Source organism: Phalacrocorax aristotelis, chromosome 4, assembly GCF_949628215.1.
Source record: "Phalacrocorax aristotelis chromosome 4, bGulAri2.1, whole genome shotgun sequence".
NCBI lineage: Eukaryota > Metazoa > Chordata > Aves > Suliformes > Phalacrocoracidae > Phalacrocorax > Phalacrocorax aristotelis.
This window is the reverse complement of record NC_134279.1, coordinates 72,021,719-72,046,159: the sequence shown is the minus strand read 5'-3', so window position 1 is coordinate 72,046,159 and position 24,441 is coordinate 72,021,719. Positions and strand designations below refer to the sequence as shown.

General features: G+C 38.8%; 1 protein-coding gene across 3 annotated transcripts in view; it reads left to right on the top strand.

Moving 5' to 3' along the window:
- AFAP1 (actin filament associated protein 1) overlaps nucleotides 1-24,441 on the top strand; it is a 119,947-nt gene that overhangs the window by 75,145 nt on the left and 20,361 nt on the right. For all 3 annotated transcript variants that reach the window (XM_075091938.1, XM_075091940.1, XM_075091937.1), the window contains exons 5-9: nucleotides 3,291-3,502; nucleotides 6,500-6,679; nucleotides 16,028-16,120; nucleotides 17,758-17,842; nucleotides 21,215-21,364. In XM_075091938.1, coding sequence (XP_074948039.1) covers nucleotides 3,291-3,502; nucleotides 6,500-6,679; nucleotides 16,028-16,120; nucleotides 17,758-17,842; nucleotides 21,215-21,364 — 720 coding nt within the window. The remainder of the gene's footprint in view (nucleotides 1-3,290; nucleotides 3,503-6,499; nucleotides 6,680-16,027; nucleotides 16,121-17,757; nucleotides 17,843-21,214; nucleotides 21,365-24,441) is intronic.

Below are 24,441 nucleotides of genomic sequence, written 5' to 3'. Positions count from 1 at the left end.
AAGGATCACCTAGGGAAAAAAAAGGCAAAATAGGAAACTGGTTTCTTATTGTACTTAACCATCCAAATCCATAAAAATATTTAGGATATCAGCCTTTAAAGTTCATCAATAATTCCATAATTTAAGTATATATGTCCAGACATCTAAATCTCTGTTAGTGTAACTTATCATCTCACTTGGTGTGATTTTGCTGTATTTTATTATGTCCTGAACTCCTTATCATCTCTTTTAGTTTGTGTTACAAGTATTCTGCTCTTCATCAGTAATAAAGTTGCTTTTAAATTCAATATGCCATTAGTAATAAATCTCCACTCAAGCAAAACTTCCGCTAAATCCAGTGTGTGTGGTCATTAAAATAAGCCACAAAAGCAGTGTATTAACCAAAGATGTAACCTTAGCTGCTCAGGCTGTTGGAGGTGGAGAAGAGCATAACAAAGAAGTGCTAGAATTATAAGAAGTGCAAGAATAAACTGTTGAACAATGTTGGGATAGATATCATTGTCTTAAGTAAGCACTCCTATGGAATATTTTTATAATGTCATTAATGGCAAGGAGGCTTACATACCATGTGTCCTACCTGTAAAGGTGAACAACAGCAGAAGAAAATTGCAGAATATAGATGATGAAAATGAAATAACTATAACTTCCCCAAGTCCCTGTAATCTTGCATGTAGATGAAAACACTTGCATGTAGATGAAAACAAGACTGTGTATGCCTTGTCTGATAACTCTCTCTTTATTAAAACCTACTGGTCTGTACAGTATGCCTATATTATTACAGACTAATTTTTTGAATATGGTATTACAAATAATCTGAAAGTCCACAGTGATTTTCACCCCCTAAGAGTGGAAAATTTTCATGAATATAAGTATGAAAAGCCAATGTCAAAAGAATCTAGAATAATCAGAAAATGCAGGAGATGTAAAAAAAAAGGTAGATCAGCAGCACTGGAACATGTGTCAGTGAATCTCAGTCTCTGAGACTTCAGTAGACAATAAAATATCTTTATTCTGGAGAGACCCTTTTCACTCTCTCTACACGTATTGTAGTTCTCTCCTTTCTCTCGCTCCCTTTCCCACTCCAAGACCTAAAGAGTATGTTGGAGTGAACATATACACAATAAGATTTCAGATCTTACGTACAGTTTACTGTCAAGCCGGTTTCATTGCTTACCGTGATAAGAAAATTAGAGACGACAGGGTTTATTCACTAGTAGCCTTTCCACAACTTACCTTTACACAGTTTGCTTCCACAAGTTAGAATTTTTTAATAGGAAGCTACTTCCCAAATGCAGCTCACAGTGAATTTTAGGTAGAAGTAATACTGCTTCAAAACCCTTGGAAATTATACGTACAAGCTGGACTTGCCTGCATGACTTTCTGAATGTCTGCTTACGCAAGAGTAGTAGACGGCCTACGCTATTTATGTTAAAATAGTCACTTTACAATGTGTAGAGAGGCTAGTTTGTGTCCAGAGCCTGGAAGCCTTGTTTTGCTCATGATGCAGCAGTTTGGAGAACGAAGAATAGAAGCCGGAGGTGGCAAAGAGCATGAAAGGTTTCAGCCCGGATGGTATGAGTACTCCAGGGTGGTCATCCTGTCTGGTGTGAGTCACACGGCAAACTCGTCTTCCGGCCAAGAGTCCCACAACCCAAGGAGAAGAGAAACATGGGGAGTAGTTAATGGGCGGGATATGGCAGCAGGTCCCCAGAGATCTTGTTAGACTGTGCGAGGATGGGAGTCCAGAAATGTCAGCCTCAGAAGCTCCTGTTGGCTTTCATCCTATGAACAGAGATTTGGATGAACCTGCAACCGCAACTTATTGCTAACATGCAATCTGCACATGGGCTGCTTGAGAGCCACATAGGAAGTACCTCTAGAATATTTAACGTGCAGAATTTCCATCTCCTCTTTGAAGTCTCAATCAGCACTTCCTACAATTAATCTAATTAATTATCTGAAGGTTTTGCCACTCGCCCATATGGAGCTGCCTGAAACTAAACACTCCGTAGCTGAATTAACCAGAAGATGGCAATTCAATTAAATTTAAAAATAAAAAAGTTTCAACAGCTGGAAATTTTATTTTTATTTCACTTTGAACCAAAGATACGCTATTTTGTGTACTTTTGTGAAAACACAAATAGGATCAGAATATCTAGTCTTGAGTCAGAGATATGAGGTCTGGGTATATCCCATACTGACTCTGCACATAGGGAGGAACTGATTTAGAATGAGCTTTCCAGCAATCCACTCTCTTGTCCTTTTCCCGCTCGTCCCAGGTCTCCTTCCTACGTCCCAATGTGGCCTAAATACCTAGCTAAAGCAAATGAGAGATTTTTCTTCCACCTTCTGGCCTAAAAATATATGAAAGTCTACTTGAAATGCTTAGATGAAATTTCAGCTATTGAGAATATTCCAATCAAGTCTCCTCGATGGGAGCACATGCCAGTGGATAACAGGCATGCCTTTGGGTCTTATCATCTGAGGAGCTTTACTTATATGCCCACATAAACAAATAAGTAAGTATCGACGGTGGAAGAGAGGGTTCTTTGATAATAGCAAATTAGTTTTGTAGTTGAGGGAACTGATAGAGCTGATTGCACTGTTGAAAATGAAAGGCCTGAACAAAGATTGTTTAATTAAAAGGAATCTTGCCTTTATATCACCAAACTTAGAGCAGGATTAAACTGTTTAGGCTAACATAACGGTTTTAGCAGAATGCCTGTAACTCCAGCGGAATCCATACTTCAAGAAACAGCATTGTCTATTCAACGCTAACTGTATCAATGCAGGTGCTGTATTTGAGAGTTGTATGGAATGTTATGATAGGTAGATAGTGCCCTATAATTTACTCTTGTGACCTTTGTCATATTCAGCTTTTGTTTCTTAATATGCTGTACAAATACAGACATTTCTGTGCCTGCATTTTGCATTATGCAATAGGGCAAGTTGAAGATGCTTCTCTGTAAAAGAATTACAAAAGATGAAGGTATCTCCTAAGTAATATTTTGAAGATAATAAACAACTACCTAAAATCCTAAGTATTTATTTCCAGCTCATTCTTTCAGTAAAATTCCCAAGGTATCAGTATGGGTCTTCTACAAAATTTCTTAATGGAACAGCATCTCTTATTAAATTAACTTAATGTATTGGTACTCATAAGCACTGAAACAGTAATTTGTTCATGGCTGACTTTCAAAAACCTTAACTTAAAATGAACCCTGTTGAGATTTTCGGTTATTTCAGTATGCTTCGTTGCTATACTTAACACTTTTACGTTTTCCTTAAAGATTATGACTCAGATGCAATGAGCAGCTCTTATGAATCCTACGATGAAGAGGAGGAGGATGGAAAGGGGAAGAAAATGAGACATCAGTGGCCTTCCGAGGAGGCCTCTATGGATCTGGTGAAGGATGCCAAAATCTGTGCCTTCCTCCTCAGAAAGAAACGTTTTGGGCAATGGACCAAACTACTGTGTGTTATCAAAGAAAACAAACTACTGGTAATTTTTATTTTTATCCAGCTATATTTTCTTTGTACCTTTTAGATGATGTATTTATTTTTACAGGAATCTGGTTTTTGGAATATGTTCTGGAAACAGTGGCCAAGTCTGCAGTAACCTTATGAAAGAGTTTGGTTATGATTTACCCAAGAAGCAGAGAAGCACTGAAATTATTAGTGTATCATTTAGCCACTTAGACCTTTGACTTTTATGGCACTTAAACTTAAACCCAGGCAGTTCCCTCATATTGGAAAGAAAGTCTGGCCTATTAGCTTCTAACATATTTCATTTGGAAAAAGAATTGCTGAAACTGTAAATCCAATCTTTCATTCCCTGTGGACCAAAAATCTCATAGGGAGCTTTGTGTATGAACTGTTGGATCAGACCGCTGGAGAGAAAAGTTCCTTGTTAGACTGAGAATTCACTTGGCAGCATATGCTGTGGTAATGTATACATTTTAAACTAAACCTTTGCCATCTGTTCAGCGGTAATTACAGATGCAGTATTCACATGATGCACAGCTGCATTATAGAAAAGAAAGAAACAAGTGGATATATTTGTTCCTTAAGCATATCTGTTATGTTTCTTTCTGACTGGAGGCACCAGTGAAAGATTCCATAAGTTACTAAATGATCTGCTCATAGATGTCTTTTTGTTTTCTGAAAAGAGAGCCTAATTGAGGGAAACACTCATTTCTGTGTCATTATAAGTGAACTAATGCTTACAGTAATACATAAGTTGGGGTCTTAGGCACTCTCTGTCTTCCTGTCTGGTGCTTCCAACAGTTGTAACCAATTATGTAACTAATAATTACTGCAATATCCCAATGTTAAAAGCTGATTAACAGGTGGTAGAACATCTTCTACAGAACTTTATTATTCTACACTCTTACAACATAGCTTTCCAAGTACATTTATGCTCGTGGTGGTATATGAAATCGGGGTATCTGGGTAGGAGGTTTCTGAAAATATAGCTGGAATTCATTTGCCAGTTTTCAATGGTTACTGAAGATTTATTTTTTCCATCCTCCTCTATTTAAGTGCCAGAAAGAATGTTGATTCCAATTCATTCTGTATTATATTGTTATCATGCCATTATGCTTAGTGCACATTTTTATTGACATATACCAGGGTCATATCAAATTTCAGGACCATCTGATAACAGCTTGAAGAAAAGAAAAAAAGAGGGGAAAAAAAAGGTTTTCTCGGAAGTCACACAATATTTCTTCTACAATTATGTTTGTTGTTCTGTACAGAAAAATAATATTTTCCTATTTTCATTTTCTTTAGCCACATGTGTGGTCTGAAAAGCTTTTTTTTTCCCCTGATAGTGATTGTCTTTCAGTAATTCTGTAATGGGGATTAAGAAAGTAAAAATCACAATAGCAGTCTAATGACAAAGTTACACAAGATCAGTTTATTGTTTGAAGGGGGACTTAGACATTTAACTTATGAGATGTGCAAGTAAAACGAATATATGTTCTTAGGGATTAGTAATAGCTTGTGTTATAAATGCAGTTGTCATCATAAAACCAAATATTTTAATTAGAATTAGATATTAGAAATAGCTTCTAGTAGGGAATAATTTTTCACTTAAAGCCCTTTAATATATAAATACTTCAGTTTTAGTAATGTATAATTATTAACAAAATATTTAAATTAATATAAAGCGAATTCTGTGCTGTTTATTGCTTCTTAATGTGACTGATGTTGTATGGTTTCAAGATTTCACAGCTTGAAAACTTAGGATTTTTTTGATATTGCAAACTTAATACCTGCGACCAAGCTAGAGAAACTTTGAGTTAATGGGCTTTGGAGAGGGAAGGAGGAATATGAATGATTTGCAGGGGCTGATTTAGAGTGGCTGTATTTGTTCAGCCTAAGTTGCAAGGTTTAGAACATGCTTCTAACAGCTACTGTCTTCCTGACAGTTGCATCATGACATGAATACTGCTGCAGACATACAAAAGTTCATGTGCTTTTCTCTGTTCACATTTATACTCAACTGTTCTATGTCTGCATACACAAATTAGTTTTCTTTATTATCAGATACCTTTGTGCGTATCTGCATGGGTAAAACCCTAATTTACGTAAGAATATAAAATAACCGGACATGCATATACCCAATTAAATGTTGTCCTCTAGTCTGGCACTCTACGACAACTTGATGAACTTCACCTATACTGATGTGTTAGAAGATGGGAATAGGGACTAGATCTATAGAACAAGTGACGTAACACAAAACCCTTAATCTTTAGATCACCAATTTAAACATAGAGCAGGTCATCAGTGATCCAGCATGAAATAGTTGTTCACTGACAGCACCTACTACTGAGGGAAAAAACTGCAGGTAAGTCATGTAGTTTTGTCCAGGATAAAGGGTAAAGTAACATCAAGATTTATGTGGCTTTGTGCAGTGACTGATTAAACTGAATTAGCTAAAAAGTTACCGTTGTGCGAGTTTGCTCCCTTTCCACAGTGTGACAATTTTTTACTTATCTCAAGAAAAAGAACAGCTGACTAGGGCATGTGCCAGAGCCTTTGTAGCTGCAGTGTGTAGGCACTGGCGTAGGTTTGCCTTGATACATCAGGCTGTTGCTGCAGGGCAGGGTAAGCATCTAGGCTTTAAAGTCATTAACTATACAAGTTTATTCTGCTGCTACATGTGAACAGCTATCCTAAATCACCCTCTTCCTACCTGATCAGGGTCAAGGTTGAGTCATAAGGATAATGCAGAGAAGCTTAATGCTCTCCATACGTTATACCTGTCTGGCAATTAAAGATGTCTATTAATGCCAGTCTGGAAGTAATTTTGCTTTACAGAGAGGATAAGGAGGAGAAAAGCGAAGTTGGCGTTGGCTGAACTCTGTGGTATGTGGTAAAGGGGCACGCGGAAAATATAAAAAATTTAAACATAGCATTTCTAAATAATAACAGCTTTCCCCCAAGGTTCGGAAAGGCGACATCTAACTTTTGAACTTTTCTTATATTTATTTAGTGTTACAAAAGTTCCAAGGACCAGCAGCCCCAGATGGAGCTGCTCCTGAATGACTGCAGTATCACGTACATTCCCAAAGACAGCAAAAAGAAGAAGCATGAGCTGAAAATCTCACACCAAGGAGCAGATGCCCTGGTTCTGGCAGTACAGAGCAAAGAGCAGGCAGAACAGTGGCTAAAGGTAAGGGGAGGTTTCTGACCAGGAGCTTTTCCACCCACAAAAGTCTTCCATTGCTCAGTTGCTGTTAAAAACTGAGATATGAACAGTAACATTCAGGCAAATCCAGACCACTTAAATCCCATCTAATTTGGGACTGCAGAAATACAGTTCAGGCCTCTAAGCAACATCTTGGGCAACGAGTAGCTCAGTATTACACAGCTGCTGCATATGGTTTTCACTGCTAATTACACAATAAGTTGGCACCAAGAGTAGAAGTGGCAAATTCCCTTCCATTTTCATCTCCACCTCATATTCCAGAAAGCTTTGGTGTTTAGGGCACACTGGTAGTGAGCTGAAGGCTCCCATTCCCTAAGGTGGAGGGGGCTGGCACCCAGGTTGCTTTCTGGAGTGGTATATATGCATAACTGCCATAGGGTACCCTGCAAAAACTGGGCATACCAGTGTCACAGTCGCCTTTTTAAACAGACGGATCTCTGATGAGATACCTTTTGTATTGCTCTGGATGGAGAAAGAGCCTTCAGCTTCCTGAATGCAGTTAAAATTTGGTAATCCTGGTTTAGCGGATTATCATCTGCTATGGTTTGTTCTGAGTATGCAGACTTCTGAGAAATAGGATTTTGTCATCTTCCACTCCTTTCTGTTCATTGTCTGCAAATGTGGAAAATCCCAATGCAAGGACTGCATTTTTAGATCCTAACCAGGATACTGGTATTTGTATTGGACTTTGCTAGTCTCAAATGAGGAGGTCAGTGAAGTAGTGTGGGAAACTATCTCTGCAGTTTCTGTAGTTTGTTTTCAGGCCTTGAAATCCAGCCTTTTAAATGCATGTAAAAGTCTGAATGCATAAGACTCATCAGGCATTCTCCATGCTGTGCTCTCATCTAACCTTATATGGTACTTATTCTTCTAATAACAAAATGTATTTTACCAAATACAATTGAATTAAACACAAAGGAATTTCCTGATGGCAGATAGCTTTTCTGCAGAAGAGGGAGACATAAAATGTAACTTAAGAGGTATGAGTTCTTCTGTGGGTAAATTTGCTAAAGCAAAATCAATCTGTAATTTCCTATTTTGCAATATTTGAATCTACTGTTTGGGGGCTTGTGGTTTGTGTGTGTTTGGTTTTTACCGCAAGTTTATATATCTTAGCTTAGAAAACACACTCTCTGTTGTCTTTTTAATAGAAACTAATCATAGACATGTATTTGTTAGGCTTCTTCTAACTTCAGTATCTTGTTTTAAGTTTTAAAATCTAGCACCATCCAAGTGTCCCACTAACTCACCTGGAGTTTCAAAAACACAGATTAGAATGAAAAGAAATTAATAAGTCATATTCTTTTCTGAGGGAATTCCACTGTAATTAGATCATAGTAACTGCACCATTATTTCCTGTGTTCTTCTAAACTTGGGTTTAGTAAAGCTGAATTCATTGGCGTTTATCAGACTTTCATAAAAATAGTTTTCTTTTTTCAGTTTTTTTTAAATCTATTTTATTTTAAATTGTACATAGAGCATTCCCCACACAGGCAGACAGAGCACTTCTAGATTTTTCCATATTCCAGATGCATTCCTGATACTTTAATTAAAAAAAATAAAAAGAAAAATATTTTGTACAGTTGCATGTTAACAAAGTTGTGTGTGCCTGAGGGTGAATGGCCGGACAGTCTGTTATCTGCAAAGCATTTGGAGACAGTCTGACAGCACTTTACTTAGTTCCTTTATGCTGAAAAGCTCCCTATTAATAAAACTCTTTCAAGTACATGGCAGTGCTACTGTACACTCAACTTCCAAGTCCTCAGCACTGCTGCAGCACTCTCTGTACTGTACAGTACAAATTGCCTATCCAACAGCTAACCAAAAATGGTCTGTGCAGCTCTTGCAACAGCTCCAGTGTTTTCAAGAGGAAGTATAGCTTTTGGAGATAAAAAGTGCTGGGTTTTGTACTTTTAAAAATGTATCAAAATTTAAGTTTGGGGTTTTTTTATTATGAAAATAACTATTTTTTGTCATTCAAGCCTTACTTTAAGTAAGCATCTGAAAATCGTCTGTGGCTTTGTGTAGGAAGTTTCTATACTGAGAACGAGATCACTGCTTTGTCTTGGGGGAAGCAGTCTGAGCTTTCCCTGTCTGTCACTCAGAGGGGCAGAGTCACCCAGCTCTGTCACCTATGTGTGATTTCGGTAGTTAATAACATGGGCGGATTCAGAGACCAGCAATGAGAAAGCTCTCTGCAACCACATTTTTTTAATCATAACGTACCTTCTCTGTCAAAGATACTGTACCAATATGTGCCTGTGGAGCCAGGTTATCACCCAGGAACAACGGGTTCTCGTTAACTTATATGTAAGTGTGAAATTAAAGTTTTACTCTTAAGCCTGAAAAGCTCAAAATGGCTTTGGAGGCCTATTTTTCCCGTGAAAGCTAAACCAGATGATTTTTTTTTTTTAAAGTCAGATGTAATTGGTATAAAGTATGTTTATTTAAGCAAATAATTTTAAAATATCTATGGAAGACAAGTCTGAAATAAATGCAGAATATTTTAGGCCTTTTTTGTAAAGATGACACCAAAAAACCCAGCTGATAAACTTAGTGCAAATTGAAGTCTAGACTGGAAACCACAAGGGGAGTTTCAGGTTTACCAGCTAAGAGATGCTTGATAAAAAAGGATAGCTGATGTCACAAAAGAGCCTGTCAAGCTTTTAGAGCAAGGAGCGTAACTAGTATAAATTCAGGCTAGAGCTGAGATCATAGCAGTAATATGGTGGGCAACATAAAGGGGTGGAATTTTCCAGACTTGAGTCCTAAAATGTTCCCACAAAAATGTGCATGAAAAAATGTGTGCAGTTACACACTCAGACCCAAATATGAGCTTTTTCCATGGGCTCTTGAGTGCATGTGCATCTGTGTGCACTTTTGTGCATTTGTGGTCAAGTAAGGTCTTAAATCTGCCTGTTTGTCTCAGCACATCCAACGGACTGGTTGAAACTACATTTGTCAGCATCACTGGGAAATGCTACATTAAAAATAAAAGGACTACTAAGAACATGACATTACAAGAAGATGCTTGTTTAGTGGTTTCATTCATACCAATGAATGTGTTCTGTGTGCAGGACCTTCAGACTAGGCCACAGAAGACTGCTCTTAATATTAAAAATACATGGATGCCAAAGAAATTATGTTCTGAAGTAGCTCCTTGTAGAAGACCGGTCGAAGGAGGAAATGGCCACGGTGTCTGATCCCAAGGCCTTCTCTTCCTCTTAGCATTGCCTCTTGCAGAAATGTATTTCTGATTTATCATGCATGAGAGGTAATCTGTCATTCTGGAGCACTGGCCTTGAGTTTCATTTTTCCCTAATGTTAGGCACCCTTTGTTAACTTTTCTTCATTTTACGGTGTGCAGCCATTTTGCAACAATCTCTTCAGTCGAGGGTTTGTAATTGAGCAGTGAATCTTTCAGGCGTAAGTAGACATTTCTGCATCTATCATTTTGACAATGTTCAGTCAGTTCTGAACTTTTAATAAGCAGGATTTTCTTTTCCCCTGAAGAGGGAAGAAAATCAAGGTTGTAACCGATCTCCAGTCATGCAAAGACCCTGCAACACTCCTCGTAGGGCTGTTAATCTGGTTGTCCTACCCAGAGGCTTGGTAACTGCATGTTGTCTCTCATAGAAGTCTCTGAAAATATCTTTTTTTTTCACTGCCCTGAGCTTAGTGAGGGGAGTCAAGTAACTTCTGGGCTCTGGTCTTAATGTGAACTGAGTTTTACTGAAGAATAAATTACTGCGAGAGCTCTTCTTTTACCAGTTTAAATCAGCACAAAACTGAGCTTGTAACTGTAAACACTGTGTGGCTGGTTTTACTTTCTATGGGAATTTCCAGCTAGAAATCTCAAAACACTTCAGACGTTACTTTCTTGGCTGAAGCAATGTTCCCCAAAGAGGTTATTATCTCCATTTTGCAGCTGAGTAGAGTCAAATGCTGAAAGATCATGCCTTAAAAATGACTGGAAAAAGTGCATTTGGGGCTGCATACTCAGTACCAGAGATTTCCATATAGTGTTTGTTAGTTTATAAGTAACTTCTGGAGCATATTGTGTCCCCAGACAGTCAGGCTGGGTTCTTCCTCCATTGCGCATCATCACCAGCAATGAAGGATTTGCAAACTAAATGAAACCTCCCAGGACTTACATCCCTATTTTTTCAAAGAGAAGGTTTTAGATACCTTGCTACAAACCACAGCAAGGTCAGCATGTTTGCGTAAGAACCATTTAGGGCATGATCTCGAGGTGCAACAGACTGAGCTGTGTGTGACATCTTTGACCTGCAGGACAGAGCCAGAGGACCCCATCCTGGCTGTGAACCAGCGTGTGTTTGTGTGGCATCATGGAAAACAATACATTACTTAAAAAAAGCAGATGCATATGTAAATTAAAAAAAAAAAAAAGCCCAAACAAAAAAAACCCCAGTGAATACAGAACCACAAACATCCTATTTGCTTGTTCTCTCAGGGATAAATTTTCTTTAATTTCTTGGCTAAAATCACAAATGCAAGCTGTAGCCGATCTCCGAGCAGAACCCAGGAGGGCTGAGACTTGATCCCTTGCTTTCCCCAAGAGATAGTATTCATCCTCTCTCCTACTTGCAGCCTTAAATCATACCTAGCTCAGATTTACAGCCTAAAGTGCAGTCTGCATCTCTGCACCACCTGGGCTGGGGATGCAGCTCCCCTTGCACAGGGTACCTCTGCCCTTGCAGCAGCAGTGCATCCAGCCGCCCTCCCCAGCCACCCAGCGCCTCCCTCCCTGGGCTCTGCCCGATCCAGTGGCCATATATGGCAATAGACTTCATGGTAACAGCGCAGGAGAAAGGATACAGGAGTTGTCTTCTTTGAATATGTCAGAAAAGTATTTTTAAGGGGATATACAGGCACTAAAGAAGGCACTAACGATTCTAGTCTGCTAGAATCTCACCCCAGTTTGTTCAGACAAATGGCAATAAGGTAGAAAGATTAATCTTTTCCAGTTAGGGGATGCTTGAGAATGATGTTTTCCAGTACAGAAGGTAAACAGCATTTTATTTTTTTTTTTGAGACTTAAAGCATGGGCTATAATGTGAATCATTTCTGCATTTCCTCTATTTTATCTAGGTAAACTTCTTGGGACATTTCTTCACTGCAAAGTGCTCTTAGCACAGTTTTGGTGCTTTCTTAAGGAGGAACAGATGGATGTGAACGTAGTGTGCAAGGGTCCAAAAGGGAGAGTAAATGAGAATTTAGCCATGCCAAAATAACAAAGGTCCCAGAAAGTCAGTACTCCTCCAGCACTGAAAAAGGGGTGTTTCAGGAATGAGAAATACAGAGTTACATCTGGAGCCAAACCCTTTCCCTCTGCTATGTTGTGCATAAGCAGATTTCAGCTTTACAATATGGCTATCTTCAGAGTTAAGCAGCAAAGACGAGGCAGGGGATTCAGCCTGTCCCATTTCTAGCAATTCCTGTATTTGTGAAACACGTGGGTAGATTGGGATGAGGGGGTGGGTTGTCTGGATAGCTTTCTAGCCTGGTTACATACAGAAGTGAAGCAAATGTGCATTCAGGCATCAGCTTTCTCTCTAATTGCTTTTGAACTTGATCACATTAAACGTGTGAGCTTCTCCTGTGAGTTACATGAAAACATGAGACGAGACAAGGTGCTGTAATCACATCCCTGTGGTGAGCGCAGCCTGCAGCCTGAACTCATCCCACCGGTATCCACCAGGAGAGAGGGTGGCAAGCTCCTAAAATGCAGGAAGACTCAGTCTTATCCCTTATCAGGTCCCAAAGAGATCAACTACAACGAACTAGCTACAAATTTAGCACTTTTACTTAGAATTTGTTGGGTTTCTGTGTGGCAGGGTCTGGCTGGCAAGCAGCTAGCTTTCTGCTTTTACTGCATAGTCTGTGCTTTTTATCTGAAGCCTGGATCTTTGAGGGTAGCTGGAAAAATCTAATTTGATTCTTCTGACTTTGCATGTATGGTGAGTATTTTGCCTCCAGTCATGGTGTGCCATTTAAAATAAGTTATAATAACTACAGAAATTTGTAGGTGACAGCAGGTATGAAGGTCTTACAGTAAATGTGAGTGCTTGTGTAGTAAGATAGTTTTACAGAGAGAAATATTCCAGACACATCACGTGGCAGAAATTCCACTGACTTCACCCATCACTGTCAATGGCATGGGGCAGGAAATCTTTCCAGCTTTGTACCTGTGAATATTTCCCCTCTATTCCTCGTCACTGCAGTCAATGCTATCGCTGGTGTTTATCTGATCCAGCTGGCAATTCAAGACCTTTCTATAACATAAATAAGGAATAATAAAATAGTTCAGGCTGCACAAGTTTCTTCCAGGTCTGCATTTGAAAGAAGCAGTTCTGAAGTCTACAAATTGTAACATTGTAATGGTAATTGCGGTATTTAAAATTCCTGCAATGGAATAACATTATTTTAAACGTATTTAGTTTTGAGACTGTCCAAAGAAATGAAAGGTCTTCAGTTCTCTGATTACATTTGCTTTTGTATTTTAATTATTTGACTACGTAGTCCGTTTATGATCTCAGTTTGATTTTCCTGGCAGATCACCCAGTGAGTGTGTATATGTAACGTACAAAGGATCTGTGGTGAGAAAAAGAGAATGATTTCCCTTTTCTAATGTGTGGGAAAAACTTGTACTATTAGTGGAGTATGCACCATTACAAACTATTCTCAGTATGGCCTTCCAGATTATGCCATTTTATTAAAAATAACACATTTCGCGATTCCTTTTATTTGCTTTCTAGTTTTGGAGCCATGGAGATTAATATTTTCACACTTTTCATTGCAATGGATAAAAGTTTTCTGACCTCCTTTCCCCACTCTCACTCACAATTATTTTTTAACGAAAACAGTGATTTTTTGTTTTCATATGACTCCAGGAGACTTCATAGAAAAAATTTACCAAAATGCCGAGTCTTGTGATTGGAATTATGCAAGTTGGCAACAATGGTGGAATGTTTTATCCTTAAAATTTTGAGTTAAAGCTATAAGCATGTGCAGACCACATCTATAATGGCAGCTGTCCGCAAACCTAATTACAGAGAGTGCATCCAGGCAACCATTATATATTAAAGACATTTCATCCTGGTGACTGTAGAAGTATGAGTTTTATGCTGTGCATCGAACACAATTATGTTGCACATAGAAGGTGATGAATAGGTCTTTGCCAGTGAACCCCTTGAACCCAAATGAAGTGTGGGATCCTTGACTATGCATTTACTTCAGATCTTGCCACAAACTTCTATTTGACAGTGTGTCATCTTTTTAATCAAAATTTAATTACAACCCAATTAAACACTTCAGCCTCTCCTTAAATATGTGAGGTATGATAAGAACCGGATTTACTTGAGTGCATGACTTTGCACATACTATTCAGTTAGTGTTGCCAAATCATTTCCCTCTGTTCTGTCTGTAACTCCCATTACTATCTGCCTTTGCCAAAATTAACTAACTGTGTGGTGTGAGCAGATGCTGAAAACATGAGCCGTTGAATCAGGGTCATGCAGGAGACAGAAATGAATGTTCCCAGAAACTGTACAGTCACATTTCTCTAGGAAGAAAACAGCAGTGTATTTACACTGTACTGAGGACCAGCAACTGAAAATAAAACAAGATACATTAAAAATATGCTTATGATTTTGGGGAATTTAGAGCTACATTTAACTCTGAGGTGCAAATGCTCTGCAACAGAGCTATCTAAATATTCTGTTACAGTGGGTGCCAAGTGCCATGAAATACCATGTGTATGTTTCTGGGACAAGATATAGGGAAGTTCAGACAGTCAAGAAAGGATGCTGAAGTGTTTTAAGGTACTAGCTCAGAAATAAAAGCGTAGATTCATTTCCCTTCTCTGCTTAGATTTTTTTATGTGACATTGAGTGAGTGATTTAGTCTTTCTTTTGTTCACAAGTTCTCCATCTGTAAAATGGGGCTGGTGCTCTTTCTTTCTTTATGGCATATAGTGCCTGTAATTTATGATGTGCTCATGAGTTGTAGCAATAGGGTCTTTGTAAGCCCATAAACATTTGATTTGTTTAGCTTCACCCTTAAAGGGAACTTCAGTGCTGTGAAAGAACTGTTTGGTGCCATCTTTAGCTCTTTAATAGTTTCCACACCAAAACTGTTAAGGTCAAAACTGAAAAGATGTTGCTTGCTGTTTTGCTTTTCCTCTCCTTTAAAGAAATCTGGATTTTGACAGTTAGCTAATTGCTGTTTTCCCTGGAACTGGGGGATCTCAGGCCAAATCCTCCTCTCTGCCAGCTGAGCTTGCTGTAAACAGTGTGAAGGTAGGAGCTGGGTGTGTAAAACACATACATGTACATGTAAAGAGGAAAGTTTGCATGTCTAGAGGTAATGCTTCCAGCAGAGTAGGATGCCTTTCTTAGCTCGCTTGGCTCTGCTGTCCTTGCGTGGTTTGCATGGCTGTAATGAGAGGTGTGGAGCTCAGCACCCCTTCAGCATGAGTCTGGATGGAGAGTCGGGACCTGTTCTCATCAGCACAAGCAATTTCAGACTGATTATGGGCTGGTGGTAACCTCACAAGGGATAAAAAACTTAATTATGCCCGTAGGGAATCATCAGTTGTCTTTACTTATCGCCTTTTTTTAAATTTATATAGTTTCAGGTTTTGAAGTTCTTCAAATTCTATCAAAATCTCAGTGAATTCAGTTCTGGGTTTTTCTTCAACTTTTTAAAAGCAGACTTAATGCCAATCCCGTTTCTAAGAACACATTTACAATTACTTTGACCTATACCTTTATGTCAATGTGCAAGTATAATATAAAAATACCACAAAATATCACCGCACAGTATTAACTGTAAGTCGATCAGCACTTCATTAATTCACCAATAGCAAAGAAAGAGCAGCTGGGTAGTGTATTATGCAAAACCCTTGTACTTTGACAAGCAAGACCTTGGATCTAATCCTGCTTTTTCGTCATCATAATGAAATTAATTTGGTGGTGTCAGCTGAGTTCGTGTTGCAAAACTAGCACATGAAAACCAGCAGCGCTGTTGGTTTCTTTACTCAGGAGAGCCTTGGAGATTAGCTTGTGTAGAAATTGAAACCTTCCATCTCTAGACATTATGTCTCCTCCAGCTTGTACATGAAATTACTCGGGGAGCAAGGGTGAAGTTGGTCTAGTGGCAGCCTGCCTGACACCTACCAGCCTAGTAAACATCTGTGGGATTCTCCTTCCCATATCCCTTCATATTCATATATAATTTCTCTGATTTGTAATTTGTGAATTATTAATAAGTTTTGCCTTGTCTCCTAAGGTTATAAAAGACGTGTGCAGCAACTGTACGGGAGCAGTAGACTCTGATGGGCCATTGTCTAGTTCTCCAGTACATAAGACAGAGCTGGAGAAGGTAAAGTTATCAAAATGGTGAATGCAAAATTCCTTGTGACACTGCATGGTTTAGGGGATGCTCAGACTGCAAAGGTGAAATTGAATTTAGATTCTGGATTTCAAGTATTAACTTTTTCATGTCAAACCATTTTCTGGGGCAATCTTCAATAACTATTTGCTGACTTGTCTTAGACTATTAGCCCCTGTGTTGTTCTTGTTTGTTTGGATACGTGCACACACTCTACAGAATTAAGACTTCTGCCATGTCTATTCATTTGGTCATGAACAACCAGCTGACTGGCTTGTATCCAATAGCAGCTTCTCTTTAGCCCTTTAGGGTGCAGATTAAGCAGGTCTGATACATGTGCTCTGATGCAGAGATGCTCTCCGTCAAGTGCAAAGAGCAAGCAGGGACGTGACCCTCAGGGAAAAATAGCTGAAGAATATACAAAAGATTTAGGGGACAGTCTTTTGTTTTTGAGAATTTAGTTCTTGAAGAGCTCCCTGAGCTTGCTGAGGTCACTGTTCTGGCAGACCCTTTCAAGCATTTGTGCCTCAACACAGAAACTTGGCTATTCACATGTGGTTCTCTCTGCTGCCTTGACTCAGCAGGATACGAGAGCAAGAATTAGGAAGGAGAACAATCCTGCAGTGAGCAATCAGTACATTACCAGCACCGATTTAAGCCCCTGCTCTGTTAAGGCATCCATGTGAGCAGACCCCTCTGCAGACCCTGCTTAAAAGTCACACTGACAAATGTTTTGTCACCAAATTCCTAATGGCAAGTTCTACCCCTGTGGTGGAAGGATGCTACAGTCAGTAGTGTTACGTTGTGTTGCACCTGGGACAGTAAGAACAAAGCATGTCCCATGACAACTCACACCTCCTGAGTTCACAGGGCAAAAGCTATTGTGTTTGTATGCTTGCACACACCTGCAGAGTATGAACAAAGTAACGGAAAGTGTCATAATATAGTTGTTTTCTAAAATTCATGCCATGAAAAAAGGTAACAAACCTACTCATTCTTTTCTTTTCGTGATAATCTGTACATCATCTTCGTGGCGTCCCCACGTATGAGTAATGTTCCCAAAACTGTGCTGGCATAAGCTCTTTACCACATCATCCTATATCTTGTATGCAACCATTACAGAATAATCAGTGCTAAAAATTTATTTCAAAAGCCTCTTTTTTGCAGATATTAAAAGTACTGAAGCACCATGCAGGAATGCACTATTTTCTGATAAGTTGTAATTGTAAATGCATGTGAAGCATTTTTTCAATAAACAATTTTAAAATTATCTGGTCCATGTAATTGTTCATTGCTTACAAGATTAATAAACAGCAACATTTAGAGACTAGATATTAATTCAAAATATATTGTGTAATAAGAGTTATTGAATTAAGAGGCATTTCACCGTTTTGACTATACTTTAAAACCTAATAGACCTATTTTGTGTTTTCTATGTTTTTCTAAAGCCTATATGGCAATATAAAAAAACACTTTAAAATGGAAGTTTTACTGTCTTCTTCTTCCAAGTGGATGAGAGCTTGAAATGTGTTTTATTTTACAGTAAGCATACTTTTAAATTGACTTATTACACTTCATTTGGTGAAGGTGCCAACACTGTATGTCAACTAATCTCTTTTTCCCCGCAGAAGTTGTCATCTGAGAGGCCAAGCTCAGATGGAGAGGGTGCTGTGGAAAATGGCATCACTACTGTGTGCAATGGGAAAGAACAAGGTACGTCTCAGCTCCAGAGGTGCTTGCTGTACATAATATGTACATATAGGGAGCGATAGGTAGTGAAATACCTGGCTTTTGTCTTTTAAAAATAGGCAGTAAAGCTTTTGAGTATTTGTATTAGGATTCAGTTTACCTTGAAAGCTGAACCATGTGAAGAGTGAATCCTTAAAATTCTGCAGTAACAGAAGGCATATGATGTTGTTGTGCAGGTAAAGTCGGTATAAGTAGTATAAGGAAACAGAATATAGAAATTTTGACTTGGCCTTTTGTGTGTTCAGAAGTACAGTTTTTTAGAGCTTGGGTGACCACTATAGGCAACTAACAGTTGCTTTTAGTAACTAACTGTATAGTGGCAACATAAATAGTGGGTGTATAGCTTATAAGCAAAAGAGCTATCATTAAATACTAGAAGAAAAGAACCATGAATATTTATTTATATATATATATATGTACGTTTACACAAATATACACAGCTTCTGTATGTGTGTGTATACACAGATGCATACATCTATAAACTGTTATGTATGGTTATTTATATTAACATACTAAAATTTATATAATCATGTAATATCAGAGGGTTTGTGAGTATATATGTGTATAATTTCACATATGCTACTTTGGGACCATGCATGTTTTGTAGTCCTTATAATCTAACAGAGGCCCATCCCAAATGCAGAGGGAATTCTGAGTTATATCTAAAGAACAGCCCCAATGCCTTTTTCCCCACCCCCTCTCTGCTCCCCAAAGTGGAAGAAATTCTGTGACTTTGTTAACTTGCCATACAGCAATGGTATCATTTAGATCAGACGCTTTTCTGCAGCTGTCAAGCTGAAGGGTAATGTGAGCTGCAGTGAGCACAATGTCAATACTGGCCTTGGTGCCAGCGCTGTCTCGCCTTTTGTCTCATTTCCTTTATCTTCTCCCTGGGTCATTTTCCAACATTTCCTGACTATACAGATCTCTGACATACCTAACAGTATAGAACAATGTCAGGTTTTGTGGTTTCTTGAAGTTGTGGTACATGGTTTGATTTCACCCTATAAAATCTTCTACCAAGCTTTCAGAAAGCACACTACTGTTTTACTCTCTGAAACCTGCTGAGAAGCATCTGTGACGCAAAAGCTGTGCTGTTCAAAAGTGGCTCACGTGCCCCACAAAGGCATGCTAATGGAGCATGTGCTGCTGGAAAACTAGCCCAGCTTAGATGTCCCAAGGAGGGTAATTAAAAATACCAGTTGCTTTTGAAAATTGTGACCTTCAATATGTAGTAATAAAAATAATAGGCATTAATGACTGCAAGGAGATTAAAATATCCCTAGCATCATTTTAAGTGGTTCTGGATGAAGTTACACTATTTTTTTAAAGAATGGATAGGAAACACTTGGGGGAGTACGTGGGAAGGGACACTCCAGAGAGCAGTCATCTCCAGCCGTCATCCATCAGCCAGCCTCTACTCCGCCTGTAACCAGCTGCTCATTTTGCCATGGGGAAGGAAATTAGAAGAAAAGGCTTTTGTGACAACAATCACTGGCAGTCAGGCAATCAGTATAGTCTTTAGACTCAAAAAGATTAAATCGTGAAGGCCTTATTTCTGCTGCCTCTCAGTTCTGCAGAAAAATAAAGCAGCAGTGTGAAGGGAAGATAGGACAGAAGAACAACAAAGCACTGAAATGGGCTAATTCTACTGTCTGTTCATGCTCTTGAGAATGGTTCCTTTGGGCTTCTGTCTCAGAGAGACGAGTTTTTCTCAGTCTCTGGCTTTTTTTTCATGCTTTCCATCTCCTCCCCACTCAACAGCCACAGCTGGACTTGCAGGCAGCTGCTGCGTGGGACAGGAACCTGTCTGCAGGCAGGTGCTGCCTCCAGGTCTTACCACGGGCAGGGCGTGACAGGAGTGGACGGAATGGGTGGCCTTCCTCCCTTGAACAAGGGAGCTCATTGCATGTTTAGAGAGCACAACCTAAGTTGTGAACACCCTTCCCTTGGGAAAAGAGAATTAGACCTCTGCTTGCACATGTGTGTCCCTGTATTGGAGTTTGCTGTTGAACAGCTATCCACACCTGAAAAGCTGCCTTTCCTCCTCGGCACCCCATGCAACAGGCGACAGACTTGTACTGTCTTGGCTACAGATACAATTTCTAAATAATGTTCCATGATTCCTAACAATTAAACTAAGTATGATAAATTATCCCATTGTGAGTCCCAAACTACTTCTCTATTTTCCGTGCATTATTCCCAGTTCATCAGTTCATACAGTCATTTCTCATATGAACATTTTTTCCTTTTTTTCCTCAGTTTACACAAGTCCATAATCACTAAATGGTCCCTGTTGCAAAGAGAATGGATATGTCAGGGATAAAGTTACAACAGCTCAATCAGTAACTATCCTAAATGTATTTTTCATCACACTCATGTATCAGGGCAAGCTGATAGATATTTTTGCTGCCCTTTCAGTTAGCAGAGAGCCTTCTGCTCTGTTACTGGAATCCAAATTAGGCTACTCAATGCAATTTCTGTTCATTTGTTCTGTTTTATAAGGGTCTTTTTTCCCAATTCTGTTTAATATTAGAAACTTTTTTTTAATTTGTTAGGATTTTAGTCAGCTAGGCACTTTTAAAAATTATATCAATAGTCTTTGCCATGTTATGTTCAGCAGCCCAACATGCCTGAGTGCACAGAGCTGTAATATTATTCGTCTCAAGTTAATAGAAGCATAGACTGGGTGTTAGCAAAATACCTCTTTTCAGCAGAGCTTTTTCTTTCCAAGCCCTCATGATCACAAAAAGTGTCAGCTTCTAACCATTGAATGCTTATACTGATCCCACTAATTAGTTAGTAGTTAATTGATAAGTCTTGTCTTTCTAAAAGGTCCATTGTGGTAAGATGCATTAACCTAACTGTACATGGCTGGAGTATTTTTGCTAGGCAAACATATTCTGTCTTTGTTGTCTACTTAATTGTTGAAGTATTTTGAGGTAAATATTTAGGAACAACAAAGGATTGTCTGGCTGGATTTTTATTCTTGTGTATATGAGCTAAATTAATATGCAGGTACCTCAGTCATACTGATAAATTAGATGATGACTGCTGTGGAAAGAGACTTTCAGCTTGATTAGATTAAGTTAAATTAGAAACTTGATTTTTTCCCCTTATCTTTCTGAATGCCATGATTTTTATAGCACAGAGTTTTTTTATACGCATCTCTATTAGAGGGGGCATATAATGTTTATCTCATTGCAGTCTGCAACTTTTGTACAAATGTTCACCTTGCACAGGATGAGTTGTCTGAACCACTGTTTTTACTTGTGTTTTCTCTATTCATTTGTTAATTTAAACACACTAAAATACATAATTTTCTTTTCTTAATAGTGAAGAGGAAAAAAAGTTCAAAATCAGAAGCCAAGGGCACTGTGACTAAAGTAACAGGGAAAAAAATAACGAAGATCATTGGTTTAGGAAAGAAAAAGCCATCCACAGATGAACAGACCTCATCAGCTGAAGAAGATGTTCCAACATGTGGTAAGCGATTTTTCTCCTTGAGTCTTAAATGCACATTGTGACTAAAACTTTATAAAATTCTAGCCTAGAAATTCCTCTAAAATTGCTTTTACTGCTATAATTCTTCCCCAAACATCGGAAGGATGCACTCAGAATGAAAGAAGAGTAATCAAGAGCTTATAATTTGAAAAGAGACTAGAAAAACTTGACTTTTTAAATAAAATGGTAGCACAGGCTCAGAAGGAATACCATTGCTCTCTGCAAAGGTGAGGGGGAAGAGTAGTGTGGACAAAAACAGAAAGGAAAAAGAGCTGTTTTTGAACAAATGGATATAAAATGAGCATAGCTGGACTATGAAATGAGTTTAGGCTAGGAATGAGAAGAAGGTTCTTGGGAAGGGATCAAGTCTTTTATGATGGATCGTGGTGGAGTTTTATGGGACCGCAATCAAGACAGCAGTCATCTGGCCTCAGCCAAAGTTATTTGAGTTTAATTGTGGGTTCCTAAAGTGGTATATATTGGGCAAAACTTGAATGAAGTAACAAATTTCTCGTAAGCTATTTTAACTCCTAATGTTTGTCACTCCATGTGACAGCTGTAGTGCTTGGCAGCCCCAGAGAAGTATTTAAAAAAACATGCAGAAAATGCTTATGTTTTGTATCTTAGCTGTTAATGTTTGCTCACATATTAGGACTTTGTGCAATGTACTTAGCTGATATCCTCACATCTCTGGTATTTTCAAACAATGTGATGTATTTACATCCTCCTGTTTGCCTTCTGGTACTCCAGTATTAGGTAACACTTCCACACATGAATAAGGTAGAACCCATCCTTCTCCCAGTCCCTTCAAAAAAAAAATTCCCCAGAAAGAAAGCTGTGAAGCAGGGGCACCAGATTCTGAATTTGGATTTGCCTTTACCCATTTAATTGATTAGTAAAACTTTGGGAAACCCAGAAATCTGTGATTAGGCAGCAGTTGGCAGAATTCATTGGTGCATGAAGTGTGATAGATGCTTGCCCAATGTGAAAGAAGCAGGCCTATGGACCACCAGCGAGACCTTCATAGATCACAGGTGGTTCTCAAGCCATACTTTGGGAATCATTCGCATAAGCTATCTTTGATTAAATAAGCGTGTGTATGTATGTCTATACATCAGCTAAGTACAGAAGTGATTTATCAACCAGAAGAACAGCTGGAGAAAGCTGTATCCAGCCAGATGCATTGTCTGAAGCATCTGGCTTCCATAAAAACTCAAACTTCCGGGGTCTCATACTCTGTTGATTATTCTGTTTTATGCGAGATGTTAACCACAGCTGTACAGTCCAATTCCTAGTATTTCTAGCGTTATTTCGGCTATGGACGTAAGTATAGCCATTACTATTGCCTGCATTTGGGTCTACTCAAAACCACTTGCAGATTTTATAGGAAAATATATACGTGCCTAGGCTTTGGTCATTGCAAGAGGTCATTGCAAGAAGTCACTGCAGAAAGAGTTTTGCACCACCAGAAATTTGGCTTAGTGCAATGCCTTCTGGGAGGTTGCTCCATAGCTGAAAGCTTTTACACTTTAAAAAGCAATACCTCCCAGGAACAAAGGGAAAAGCCCAGCGGGGCTGCAGGGGACACCCAGCTAGAGTGGAAATGGGAACCCACCTGCACTCAGAGTCACGGCAAGGCTCTTCCCTACAGCACCACTGGTCTTTGACCACCTGGGCTAAGCTGAAGTGCTGATGCCTCAAACGGGAAAACGCTCAAGGCATTTTGGTCATGTTAACTGTTGAAGTTTTAAGTAGAGTTATGTGGGAGGAAAAGCATGGGATCCTCCTTAGTCCAAGTGAAGTAGGAGGGTTTGGAGGAGCTTTTCTGAGAGGTGCGTTGGGAGCAGAGGGGGAAAAAGAATACTATCTGAAAAAAAGGACTCTCGCTCCAAAACAAGCCAGCTGGCTTGCATGTGAAGGATTTCCATTTCTAAGGATTATATTATAATGCACAGCTATACAGGGTTTTGTTACAGGAGGAGGGAGGAGAGCTGGAGAGTGTTATCATCACAAGGAGCCAAAATCAGAGGATTGTGCACATCCTCCTTTTTTTATGGTACCTTCCAAGATGTGCGCAATTCTCATCTGCTATATCCTGTTGGATCAAGCTTTGACATTGGAACCATAATGTTGGAAGGGAAGCCCAGAAAAATTAATGATAAGTCATAGTTCTAATGAAAAACAAAAAGATAGCTATCCAACAGGATTAAATGAAAATCAGGCTTGAGATAGAAGACAAATTTTTTACATGAATTCTGGCCTGTGCAAGAGATCATTTGTTTCCCTTTTCATAGCCTGTTTGGAAGCAGCAACATGCTGAATTCATGTTGCATTCATAATGTGGAAGCAAAAGTAAAAGATTTTTTTTTTTCTTTCCCAAACTAATTAAGGCAGGAAAATTGTGCACTGTCTTGATTTTGAGGTTAGAGTCTGGAATGATTGTTGGTCTGGAACAGAGAAGGAAAAACACAAAACACTGTCCATTTAATATTATATGCCTAGACACTGTATCTGATACAGAGCTTGATAAGAAAAGCAGGTATTTTTAAAGGCACTTTGTTCATGAAATTTTGATTTGTTGTAAGGGTACTATGTTATCCCTGGGGGGAAAAATATATTTGTTTAAACTTTTGTCTTAAAGTCTAGCTAAATTTCATATACATTTACTTCTTGAATTTTATTTTTATTGGCATTGGTAGCAATATTTTAAACTCTTCTTTAAAAGTGTGGCAAACAAAATGTGCATTCTTCTTTCTAAATGAAATTAGAACATATAACAACAATGCTTAGTAGGTCTTTAAAACACTGATTTTGGATGTTACAGAAGGTAGCTCATCACCTAATTATATAATATGAGCTGTGATTTTTCCCAGAAAATTTTGGTCAGCCACAGTATCAAAGCCATTACACATGGAGAAGGTGGTCTTCTGTGTGAGCGCATCAGCTGTGTACATACCTTTTTGTCACCGTCCCTCTCCCATTCTCACTGAAGTCTTGGGGATCGGTGTGCTCCTGCTCATCCAGCCGCTGCAGTGACTAAAAGAACAGCCATTTGCACG